This window comes from Alnus glutinosa, chromosome 4 (genome assembly GCF_958979055.1).
Source record: "Alnus glutinosa chromosome 4, dhAlnGlut1.1, whole genome shotgun sequence".
Classification (NCBI taxonomy): Eukaryota; Viridiplantae; Streptophyta; class Magnoliopsida; order Fagales; family Betulaceae; genus Alnus; species Alnus glutinosa.
Genome location: NC_084889.1, coordinates 26747341 through 26760040, shown reverse-complemented (window position 1 = coordinate 26760040; position 12700 = coordinate 26747341). Strand labels below are relative to the sequence as shown.

The 12700-nt window shown below is 38.8% G+C and overlaps 1 protein-coding gene across 1 annotated transcript; it reads left to right on the top strand.

Annotated features, from left to right (window-relative positions):
* Positions 1-595: 595 nt before the first annotated feature.
* LOC133866416 (uncharacterized) lies at positions 596-12389 on the top strand. Its single transcript, XM_062302934.1, has 11 exons — positions 596-1091; positions 1780-2288; positions 3900-4120; positions 5151-5321; positions 5746-6060; positions 8651-8809; positions 8888-9037; positions 9167-9373; positions 9487-9528; positions 10188-11657; positions 12039-12389. Exons 1-10 carry the CDS (start codon positions 707-709, stop codon positions 11257-11259), a joined length of 3231 nt encoding a protein of 1076 aa, XP_062158918.1. The 5' UTR covers positions 596-706; the 3' UTR covers positions 11260-11657; positions 12039-12389.
* Positions 12390-12700: the final 311 nt, after the last annotated feature.

The window sequence follows — 12700 nt, the reverse complement described above, 5'->3', positions numbered from 1 at the left end:
GGGGGTGGCGCGCGGCCACCCCCAAGCCACAGGGGGTGGCCCGATGGCCACCCCAGGCCACTGGGGGTGGCCGCGCGCCACCCCCAGTTGCCTGGGGTGGCCCTGTGGCTTGGGGGTGGCCGTGCGGCCACCTCCAGTGGCTGGGGGCGGCCAGGCCACCCCCAAAGGGGTGGCCAAGCCACCCGTTTAGTTTTTTTTTTTTTTTTGAATTATTATTTTTTTTTTAAAAAAATAATTATTTTTATTTATTTTTTAATAAATTTATATTTTTTTATTAAGATGGACACGTATTGCCGTAAGATGGCGACACGTGTCGCTGACGTGGCATTTGACGGAATCTGTTAAAAAATTTAACAGAATTTGACACCAGGGATCGATTTGTAATTATTGCATACCACGATGACCTCCCAGTAACTTTTTAAACCATAGGGAGTCAAAAATAATTATGGAATATCACAAGGACCAACGATGTAATTTTCCCTTCATTTTAATACCAAAATAAATAATTTGTAATTTAGCCAATCATATAGTCCAGTGGTATAATTACCTCTATTTTTATCTACAATTTCTTCAAAAACTCTTTTTCCAACGCAATTACGGGGGCTCCAAGCCGCTCTTCTAAGCCCTCTGTTCTCGTCAACCCGCCGGTGAGACGTGAGAACCTCCCTCTAAACCCTAACGACCCTCTCCACAGATACCTCACGCAATGTCTCATCGCACCGAACACAAAGAAGAAGAAGAAGAACAAGAAAAAGATGACCTCTCCGGGAGCGAAGACGACAACGATTTGGACGAGGACATGGAAGCCCTGAGGCGAGCCTGCATGCTCACCGGAAGAAACCCTAACGACCTCGACAATCCCTCCACCTCCGCCGCCAACGGATACTACTCCGCCGTAGCCGCCGATTCCGACTCCGATGACGACCTCGAATTGGTCCGAAATATTCAGAACCGGTTCTCGACCTCGTCCGCTCTATGCGAGACCATGTCCTTGGAGCCTCTGTCTTCTCTCCCGCCCGCTGCCTCGGACGAGGACGACGATTTCGAAACGCTCCTCGCAATTCAGCGACGGTTTTCGGCACCCGCTACCGGTAAGTGCTATACCTGTATGTTTGTGTGTGCATTTTGTGGTGGAGAATTTTGAATAAACTGAGTGCTGGACCTGAATTGCATAGCGTAGTTGATGTTGGATTGTGGTTTTGGGCTTCTGAAATTTATACAACCAACACAAGCTGGCATGCTCGTTGCCTTTTTTACTATGCGTCATTGTCCACTTCTCATTGCTGCTTTCGTATTCACAAATTCAGGTGTTTTCCGCATAAAAAATGTCTAGAGCATGACAGTGCTATAATTTACGCAACTTGGAGTTGTGTAATAACAACATTGTTGATGGAATCGATACGCCTTGCTGGTCATGTTTAATTTAAGCATTTGTGCAGAATTTATGCAAAGTTTCGTCATAGATGTGATAATTCCTTATTTTGTAGTTATGGAATGGATAAATTTATAGAGGTGAAGTCTTAGCCTGTCCTTTTTTGAGAGTTGGCTAAGCATAAGCTCTTTTTTCTTGTTCATTTGTAGGAATGGTTTTGCAGTATTGTTTTTAACTGATTCATGTACGTGCAAACATGACATGTTTTTTTTTTTTGTTTTTTTATTTTATGCATATCTGTTTTGTTTTATTGTTGTGTGGTTTGTTCTGCACTGATTAAATGTTTGAGTCTTTCTATATGTCTTTTTGAGCACCCTCAAAGAACTGGTGTATGGTTACATTTGCAGATACATTGAAACATGCAATTGGGGGTTCGTTAAAGAAACCTGAGCAGGTTCATGCCTCTCGTCTATCCTTGGAGAAGGAAACTAGCAGTACTTTGTTTGTAAATAGAGCCAATTCTTGTGAAGGGTTTACAGATGCTGAAGATTTTTGTAACACCCGTTCATTGGGTGACAATGGGGGGATTCAGCCTTCTGGTTTCTTTGAGAGCCATCAGTCAGATTCTTGTAAGTCATCTATGTTGCCACGTAAGAAGTCTTGCTTCCCAAAGTCTGCACTTTTGCTACTTGATGCCATTAAGAAGAATAGGTCCAGTCAGAAGTTCTTCCGAAGCAAGTTGATTCAGTTAGAAGCGAGAATTGAGGAAAACAAAAAGCTGAAGGAGCATGCTAAAATCCTAAAAGACTTCCGGACTTCTTGCAGAAAAATAACTGGGCGAGCATTATCCCAGAAAAAGGATCCTCGTGTCCAGTTAATTTCAGCAAAAGAAACGTTGGCTTCTAAGGATTCAAAGGTTAGTTGATAAATATCAATCCGTTTAGCTTTCTAAAATGTTTTATTCATTTCCTTTTCCTGAGACCACTTCTAAATGATTTTTGGTAGTTGCAGCTTAAGTATATCTGAATTAGCTTGTAACTTTTTGTAATAAGTATCCCCCCCCCCCCCCCAAAAAAAAAAAAAAAAGCATGCTAAGACATCAATTATTTGAGCATCTGATCTATGTGTACAGTAAAGAGTTAGTACCTGGTGATATGAAACTAGATTGCACTTCATAAACAGACAACTAAAAACAAAGAAGTAAACTCAACAACTGAACCCGTTCTTGGTCCAGGTGCTGCCATCTTCTACTTGTCTATAGTGTTTCGGAAAACCCAGATGATTCAAAGATAAAGCTTTTCTTTGTTTCTCCTTCAAGCACTTCAGTGCCTCTTCATAGCCCCAAGTCTATGCTTATTTTGTTTTTTTGTTTTTTAAAAAGAACTTGTTCACATGTACGTGTGATGTTACAAAGGCTTAATCTCTCTATGAATAGAAAACATCCAATCCTCCCCGCCCCCCATCCATGTGTATATGTGCTTTGAGGTCCGAACACTAAAACCATAATCTGCTTATGTTTCTCATTTGGTGATTAGTTATCATGATTTCTTGTTTTTTTTTTCCCCTACTAGCTAGATGACTTCTCTTGTTTACTTCTTGTGTACATGGAAGCGCCTTACGCTTTTAATGATATCTCGATTACTTATCAAAGAAGATCTGAACACTAAAATAGATAGACTAGAAACTTGTTGCAGTCTTCCAAGAATAACTTCGAACTTTGTGATTCCGGAGGTCCATATTGTCATCTGCTATTGATTGAGGAATGAAAATAGAAAGTGAAACTTTTAAGGAGCTAGACAGAAGAAAGGGCAGGGTGTCCTTCAAGAGCATTATGAGAGCAAGAAGAAAATATATGACAAGAGAAGGAAAACAAAAAATAAAGAAGAAATTCATGGAAAGAAATGTACTAGCTGCAGCACTATTTTTCAGCAATTTATTCAACTGGGAATAGTATTATCATTTAGGAGTAGTTCTTAAGGCTCAGAAAATTGGAAGAAGAGCTGGGGGTGGGGGTAACGAGTCTACACACATTTTTTTAGGGTCTCCTTGGCCCCTCATTCCTCTGGTCTATCTTCATGCCTATCTTGCATCTCTGCCTCTCTCATCTCTCTTCCTTCACAGCCTCAAGCTCCTAACATTTGGATTGCCTAACCATCAGATCAGCACCTCTCATGGCCCTCAATGACCAGAACGGCATCCCTCACAGCCCCCAACAACCATATCGACATCCCTCATAGCCTTCAATGACCAGATTGGTGAAAACAAATACAAAAAGAACACATTATTTTCTTTCTTTTTCTTGAACCAACCAGCCTCCCGACACCTGATTGACCGTCGGCGGTGTCTGTGCGATTCAAAGGCCGAGCACAGACCAGTTGGTTTGGCTATGATCAATTATTTACAAGGTTTCTTAGAGAATTGCAGAAGCTTTCGGCTTGGTTTTTTTATAATGTAATTATTATTTTTATCCATGACATTCAGTGCCTTCATTATGCTTATGTTGATGTCTCTTTTCTTTTTTCTACAGGCTAATGATAAAAGGCTTTCTCCCATGTGTTATGGTCCAGCAGAGAACTCTCGTGTTGCTAATTATAGAATGTCAATTACTAACTTTCCGCTTTCCTTAGAAAGGAAGAAATGGTCAAAGGTAGAAACGGAAAATCTTGAAAAGGGAATAATGCAACAATTTCAAGCAATGGTGCTTCAAATTTCAAGAAATCGTGCCTTGAAATGTACAGCAATCTTAAGGTGCACCTCATCAGGCCTTGGGTCTCATTCTTACAACTTATATATGCACTTTGTACATCAGTTTGTCTGAGGGGCTATGATCACAATGCTCATAACAATTTTATTCTCACTTATAAAGGATAAAAACTACTTTCAACATTTACAGAAAAAGCTCCACATATTTTTCCCTGATCTTTTAATTTTTCTTATCTTTTGTTTATGTTTCATGGTAGGAGTTAACCCCTTTAATATGAACTTGTAAGTGTTGTGTGTTTACGACCGTGTGGCATGCATTTTAGTTTTCTGAATTAGCAACTAGCGTTTAAGACAGCATATCCCAAGAGATCTTTGGAATGCTTTGGTTTGATCATTCAAGTTTTAGCCACTTGCAGCAGATTTTGAACTTTACCATGTGAAACTCCATTTTTTTTCCCCAAAGTATGTGGTATTGGATATTTGATAAAGAATATGTCACTAGCAGAACATGGCCAATGTCCTTTTTAGTTTTTATTATATTTTAAAGGTTAATGTCTAATCTTAAATTATAATTGGAAGGCAATTTATACTTCAGTTACTTTATAAAATGTATGAAATTAATGGGAAATAGAGAAAGAATCAGAATGGTCCCTTTGAGAAAGAAAAAAAAAAAGGTTATCTAATTTTTTACTAGGTGTTGCCAGAAGCATAAGTTTGAGAAAAAAGCAATGTATCATATGGCTTTAGAACAGAATGAGACTGTAAAACCTATGTTTGTCAGGCCTCACACTTTACTAAATTATTACCCATGTATAGTTGAGTCAATAAAGAATTGAATAAGTTACCTCACTATAAAATGATGTCATGCATAGATTCTGTACACTTGTATAAGGTGCTCATAAAGGAATGAAAGTTGTAATAATAATAGTATGAGGCCACTAAGACTGTGTTATTGAACCTCCTTTCTCACTCATTTTTTCAAGACATTGCTACAGATAACCTCAGTATTTGTCTCTCTTTCTTGGATAACGTTGTTTATTAGGCATACTTTCCCTGACAAATGTCTTTTCGATAGTGGTTCAGAGAATTCTTCTGAAGATTCAAATGATTTGGATAAGATCCTCGCATCAACTAAAGATCTTGAAGTTCCCCCAGAAATGATTGGGGAGTTTCTACCCAAGGTTAATTGGGAGCAATTGGCTTCCATGTATTTTGTTGGTCGCTCTGGTGCTGAATGTCAAGCAAGGTATGTACTTTCTTAACAAGCAGACTATATTATATTTAAAGTGTCTATGTTGTGCTCTTAACAGTTAGATTTTTCTGGTATCAATCAGTTCTTGATTATTGTTTTCATGTTTATTGATTTTCTGTGAAGAATATGTATCCAATGAAGCGAGCTTTGCAGACATCTATGACAATCATCATCACAGACACATATAGCATTGTTGGCTTTGAAAACGGTGCGGGGTCGTCATAGGTTGTATAGGTGGGATCCATACATGATGTGTGTACTTTACTCGTACAGTGGTGCTAAATGCGTCTGTGATTATTGTCATCACAGACGTCTGTGGCGCTCATTTCTTATGCCGTTGGAACGACTACCACCATGTAGACATGGATTGCCTTTTTTTGTTTTCTTTTAGCTAAACATATTTGGTTAATCTCTGCAGGTGGTTGAACTGTGAAGATCCCTTAATCAACCACAATCCTTGGATGGCTAAAGAGGACAAGAATCTTTTGTTACTTGTCCAAGAGAAAGGAATCAATAACTGGTTTGATATTGCTGTATCACTGGGGACAAACAGGACCCCATTTCAGTGCTTGGCACGTTATCAGAGGAGTTTAAATGCTTCTATGCTAAAAACTGAGTGGACTAAGGATGAGGATGCTCAACTTCGCGCGGCTGTAGAGGTTTTTGGTGAGAACGATTGGCAGTCTGTAGCTTCTGCTTTGGAAAGACGGACTGGTAACCAATGCTCTAACAGGTTAGTCAGCTTTCTTGGAAAAGCTTTCTTTTTATTCTGTACTTCTCCTATCGAAGAAATAGCAGTGGGATTCTAGCCCCATTTAATTAAAAACAATTGTTTTTTTTTTTTAATCAATTCCCATTTACTGATCTCATCCTTAACAGATTCATTACCCTTCTGATCATATTTTCTAAACAAACCAGAGCCAATGTATCTATGAGATCCGGCTCACAATTATTCCCTTTAGGAAAAAAGGGAAGGGGTTTGTTTCTTTGACTTCATATACTTGACTGTTATCAAGTAACCAATGGCAAACACACCTTTAGATCCCTCCTTGCCCACAACCAGCCAAAAGGGGAAGGGCCTTAATTCACGGGGTTCAACAAGCAATTGATATTTCACAATCAAGGATACAAGGGGTGTGAATACGAATGATATTTTATTTTAGAGAAATGCTAGGCTTACGCCCACACCCATTTACTTACACCCTGTTGTGGCATCAATGGCATGGCATTATCACCATTGAAATATGTTATTTCTACACTTGTTTTACATCTCCTCTACATCAACAATGAACCTCAACAGCCCTGAGGAGTCCATTTTCTAGGACAGGGATTTCAAGGTTTCGGACATCTCGACTGTCACAGAAATGAGATTCTCGAATTCCTTCCGACAGCGCGGCCTCTTTATGCTCCTTGATGTGTGCCACGACAGCCAACTCGCACTCAGGAATTGAATTCTTGTGATTGGAGAGGGATTCGAGGGTTTTCTGGGAATTGGATTCCAGTGCTTAGATTTTGGACTCTAGGGACTGGGATTTCTGAGAGAGGGAGTCTTGGAGGGAGGAGAAGCGATTGGATAGGGTTGTGAATAGCTGGGTGCGCACACACAAGAGAGAGAGAGAGAGAGAGAGAGAGAGAGAGAGAGAGAGAGAGAGAGAGAGAGGGGGCCTGTAGTAGAGAGAGAGAGAGAGATGGCCTGTAGTAGAGAGAGATAGACGCCGGTGGGAGAGAGGAACGGCCGGCCAACTAGTTTCAAGGAGAGAGAGAAAGAGCGTTGGGGAAAATGACCCCAACACTGATCTTTATTTTCAAAGAAAAAGGAAAAAAAAAAAACTGATGTGATAATGCCTTGTCAGGGTGTAGGTAAATGGGTGTGGGGAGTGGGTGTAAACCTAGCATTTCTCTTTATTTTATTTATAGGGCAAGAACAAGGAATTAGAAAAACTACTATCATAGTTGGTGACAACATCCATTTGAGGAGAACTACTGGTTACTATTGAATGTGTGTTGATTATCTTGAAATAGTGTTTTTTTTTTTTTAACTAGTACTTTCCGACTTGATTCAATATTATGTTCTGTCATATAGATTTTTTTATGGGTGTCATCATCTGTCTGATGGTAAGATTATCCTATTCGATTTTAATGATTATCTACATCTTTTGACATGGAATGTAACATGTGTACATTAAGGACCACAGAGAAGCTAAAGCACTTAAATATCAACCAAAAAGAAAAACACCCATGTGCACTGGAGGATTGAGAACCTAAAATGTGTGAAAAGCTTCATGCCATTCTTGTCCTCCTTTAATCTTTTAATGAGAATTGGGGTGCATGTCCTTTCCTTGTCTTTTAATGACCTGTCAACAACCTAAAGTGGTTTCTTTTGTGCTTCCCAAAGTTGGTTTTGCTTGCAGTTCTTTGAGCCCTATTATTCCACCACAATTTTTGCAGTTGTCGTTTCCTGTAAATCTTTTGAGGACTGGTCGAACTCTATTCATGCGGCACTCTTTCATCATTAGATGTCATGTTGTTAGGGGATATCCTCTTTTCAACTTGTGTAATACAATAAGTCAATTCATCTTTTGTAGTTTATTTCTTTTTCTGGAGTCTATACTAAAATGGTGCTTTCTACTTCCCATTCAAGGTTAGTAACCTGATTGTGGGAAATATATTTTATTTTCCCTCGTCTCACGTATGTATTACACAAATGAAATAGTGCAGTGTATTTTATTTGATTGGGGAAGTAAACTTATGGCTCTCTCTTCCCTTGGAGTCAAACTGCCAAAATTTGACTTGATTTCAAGATTACAGAGTAGTATCTGATTCCTTTTCGTAAAGCAGTTTGCTGCTGTTAGAATTTCATATGCCATTGCAAGTTCCAAAAACATATACTCGTTCATTACTTGTTTAACTCCTCATAACTTGTGTCTTTGTTAACCTTTACGATCTTTCCCTATGTGGCCTTTCAAGGCCCTCCTCAAAATTGTCTTCCTTGAGTTGAATCAATCAGTTTTTTTATTACAATGTCATATTGTAATAAAAGCATTTTGCTGCCATATGCCATTGCAAGTTCTAAAAACATATACCTCTTTCATTCCTTGCTTAAACTCAAAACTTGGGCCTTTGTTAACCTTTATGATATTTCCCTATGTGGCCTTTGAAGGCCCTCAACTGCCTCCCTTGAGTTGAATCAACCAATTCTTTTATTACCAAATTGGCCTTTTGGCACATTTATCTGCTTTCCTTCTAGTAACCACTTAGTTCTTGGTTTTCGGCTGCTCAGTGTGAATGAATCAATTCCATCATGACCTTTTTTTGATTTGCAGGTGGAAAAAATCACTTCACCCAACCAGGGAAAGAGTGGGGAAGTGGGTTGCAGATGAAGACAAACGCCTCAAAGTAGCTGTGATGCTTTTTGGGCCGAAAAATTGGAATAAGATAGCTCAATTCGTGCCTGGTCGAACTCAAGCGCAATGTAGAGAAAGGTACCCTGGAATATTGTTAATTCGACGTAGATGCTATTGATTTGATAAAATTGTTAATTCTTCTGATTCTGGTAACAGGTGGGTCAATAGTTTAGATCCTTCGTTGAATTGGGATGAGTGGACTGAAGAAGAGGATTCCAGGTTGAAAGCAGCTATAGCGGAACATGGTCATTGCTGGGCTAAAGTTGCTGCTTGTGTGCCTCCACGTACAGATAATCAGTGCCGAAGGTATGAAGCTTTTGAATTTTTATGTATGGTCAAACCAGTCTCATTATGTTAAATGTTTTACAAATTACAACTACTCTTATTGCCTACATAGTTTGAACCTTCTTCAATCACATCTCTCTGTATAACTAGGAGATGGAAGAAGTTGCTTCCACATGAAGTGCCCTTGCTTCAAGAGGCCAGAAGAATACAGAAAGCTGCTCTTATATCCAACTTTGTAGATCGGGAGTCAGAACGTCCTTCCCTTTGTCAGAGTGACTTTCTTCCATTACCACTTATTAGTTCAGTATCCGAAACAGAAAATGTAAATCCTTGCAGTAAAAGGAAGGGAGGATTAAGGTATATTGTTCAAACACTTCTCTTGTTTTTTGTTTTTTCTTTTCTTTATTTCTTTTCTTTCTTTTTTACTGCATACACTATTGATTTTGTCTTGATGCGCCCACTATGCACAGAGAAAGGGCAGCATCCAAGAAAGAGTCGAATGCAGCTTCTTGGTAAGTTGACTATTTTTCCTGTTTCTTCATTTACAATTGTCATAAGCTTTCTAAGAGTTTTCTTTTCTTTGTATTTTGTTGGTGGATTTCTAATATCTTTAGGAGAAACTTCACAAAACCTTCCCTGAACTTCCACGCATTTTAAAATGACCCCCACAAAGTTCCAAAACTCTCAATTTAGGCTTTCGAACTTTCAATTTTTTACAATGACCTCCTCCTTTAGGGCGTTAAATCAGACGCCAAAAGGGGTGAAATGACCTTTATACTCCTGAAAATTTTATTACTTTTTTTATTAAAAGAAATTCAAAAAAAGGGGTGACCCACGGCTAGGTCTCATTCTGGCCCAACGTGGGTCAGCCCTTGATATATATATATAAACAAAAAACAAAAACAAAACAAAAAATTTAGGGTATTTTGGTAATTTGTAAGGCCTTCGTTAGGATTTAACGCCAAATCCTAACTAAGGGGGAAATTGCAAAAAAATAGGAGTTCGATAACCTTAATTGAGAATTTTTGTACTTTGAGGGGGTTGGTTCAAATTGCGTGGAAATTTATTGGGGTTTTGTGAAGTTTCTCCAGCTTTTTATTTAGTGTCCTTTTTGCTATCTATAGCTGACTTTGCTTTACTCATTCTTGACATTTTCTCTTATTGGATGCAGCAATGTTCCAAGGAAGATCAGATCGAAGGAGTGTGAACAACAATCTCAAGCTTCTTCTGGTACTATAAAGAAGAAAAAGTATCCTAAACCACATTCAAGGAGAAAGAAATGTACCGAACCAGTTGCGAACAACCCGAGTCTTCTGTTGCCCCCAGAAAGTTTTGAATCAGGGACAACTAATGGTGATTGTATAGAGGCTGCTATTGATAATGCTTCATATATGGGGAGAAACCAGAATTCAACATGGTCTTCTGGAAAGTTAATGTTGTCAGGAATTACTAATGATACTGAACATCCTGTTGATCATATGTCTTGTCTGGATTCGACATTGTTATGTATAACCAATGGTGAAGTGGTTGATTCACCAAATGGACATGTTTGTACAGGGGAGAAGAGAGCTAAACTACAGTCGAAAAGGAAAAAATGTATAGAGTTAGCCGAGGATAGCCACAGTTTCTCACCGCATCCTGAAAGTTTGAAGCTCAGGAAAACTGATGGTGAAGATGTTGGAAGCGGCTTTCTGGATAAGGAAAATAGAGTTTTAAAGATGCAAAAAAGAAGGAAAAGAGGAAAAAAACCATCGGGGGAAGGCCACAATGTATCTGTTCCTTGCCAACAAGATGGCCTTGAAATCTCAACATGTGGGAACATTTCTTCTAAGCAGATTTTAGGAACTGGAGATGGAAATGATATTACGCTTGCTTGCTTTCTTAGCAATAAATCAAAGAAGAGAAGGCTCGAATTTGCTGAAAATGCTAATCAGGCTTGCTCTCCATCTAGTCTGAAAATGGGTGCTGATTTGGTTCCCAATGAAGTAGATAAACTTTGTGATGGAAATCAAATCCTATTCACACAAGGTGTGGAACCTCGGACATGCTGTCATGTTGAAGATCCTGATAATTTGTTGCCTCGCAAGCTGCAGTCTAGTCAATTGGAGGATATGCCAACTATCATAGATAATGACAGTGGGCCTGGTAGACAAGATCTTGTCCAAGGGGAGAATGCTGATCCTGAAGAGAGTTACGATATTACACTTTCTTGCTTTCTGCGAAAGAAATTGAAGAAGAGGTGATATCAAGTTGCCAAAATGGCTATTCAAGCTCGTTCTTCCTTTGGTTTTAAAAGATCCAAATCACTTACCAGAGTAAATAAACATCATGATGGAATCTATCCATCATGCAAGATTGGAATCTCGGACATGCTGTAGCGGCGAATATTTGTCACCTTGCAACCTGCAGTCTGGTCATTATGAGTATATGCTAACCATCATGGCTAACTAAGCTAGATCTGGTCCTAGGGCGGATTGATGCTTGACGTGAACCAGTTAGAGAATCTGTGAACCTGGAGGGTGCACTGAGGTTTGTGATATTAGTCATATTTACTTTTGGCGAAACAAATTGAAGAAGAGGTGACTTCAAGCCAGCGGAAGTGGTATTCAGATGTGCTCTCACACCCCTATGGAGCAAATATGTGAGTAGCCATTCGAAAGGATTGATCAACTTCAATACTATATTGCCTAGAATTCCATTTGTCCATCTTGCAATATGCAGTTAAACATTAGTTGCATATCTTTTTTAGCTGAAATGAGCAATTTTGCCGAGTTACATACCTATAGCAACATTTTATACTCTGATATTCTTCTCCTGAATGAGCACCATATAGTGTATTCATCGAATCTGCTTTTAATTGGTCGCGATTTGCCCAAACCTTTGATTTGTTTACAATACAAACACACATGTCCTATGTTATTCCCCTGGATGCTACCTAAATTTTGTATTTTTTTTCTGAGCAATAATATTTTATACTGTATGAAAAAATTGTAATTTTATTTCATTCATGCTTCATGTACAGCAAGGTATGGCGTTTTGTACAATTTACAGCAAGAAGAATTTCCCATAATCCTTGGGATTACATATGGAAAAGAATAATTGTGGTGAGTTGGTAGCTACACTGTGTATGGTAATGAGTAACTGCAGTGGGTTGGCTTTCCTCTGGGGAGATGTTCTCTTGTTTGGCTGTATGATCAATTATGGTAACAGGATCAGCTGGACTGATATAGAAATGCAATGCATTTTCTTTTATGTGTGGTGTGTAAAAGATTTGGTACCTCTAGCATTTATCCTCTAGTTTAGCAGGCACGTCTACGTGTGGTGTGTTCTCTTTGAATAACATTATTCATATGAAGTCCGACTGTAAGAATCTTGAAGTGTCTTACGTAAGTTACTTAATCATGTGAATGTGTATATAAAGTTTTAGACACATTTTCCTTGGAATTTGGTTTTTAATGGTAAAAATTTAGTGGAGTACATGTTTTTGAACACCTACATAAATCGCCAACAACTACATAGACTAATTGTTAACCTCTGTTGTATTCAATAACCATGGAAATCTCTGTAATTAATCAACCATGATAGTACTCTTTAGCATATCCAAGCCATTTGACACCCATACATATATCGTCAACAACTACGTACAGGAATCTCTTCCAGAATCAACGGTGGATCGACTCACAA

Bases quoted from the DNA above. Each gene is read 5' to 3' on its own strand.
- LOC133866416 (XM_062302934.1), top strand. From the start codon at position 707: ATGTCTCATCGCACCGAACACAAAGAAGAAGAAGAAGAACAAGAAAAA. The intron at 1,092-1,779 runs GTAAGTGCTATA...TTACATTTGCAG, and splicing joins GTTTTCGGCACCCGCTACCG to ATACATTGAAACATGCAATT. The intron at 9,374-9,486 runs GTATATTGTTCA...CACTATGCACAG, and splicing joins AAAAGGAAGGGAGGATTAAG to AGAAAGGGCAGCATCCAAGA.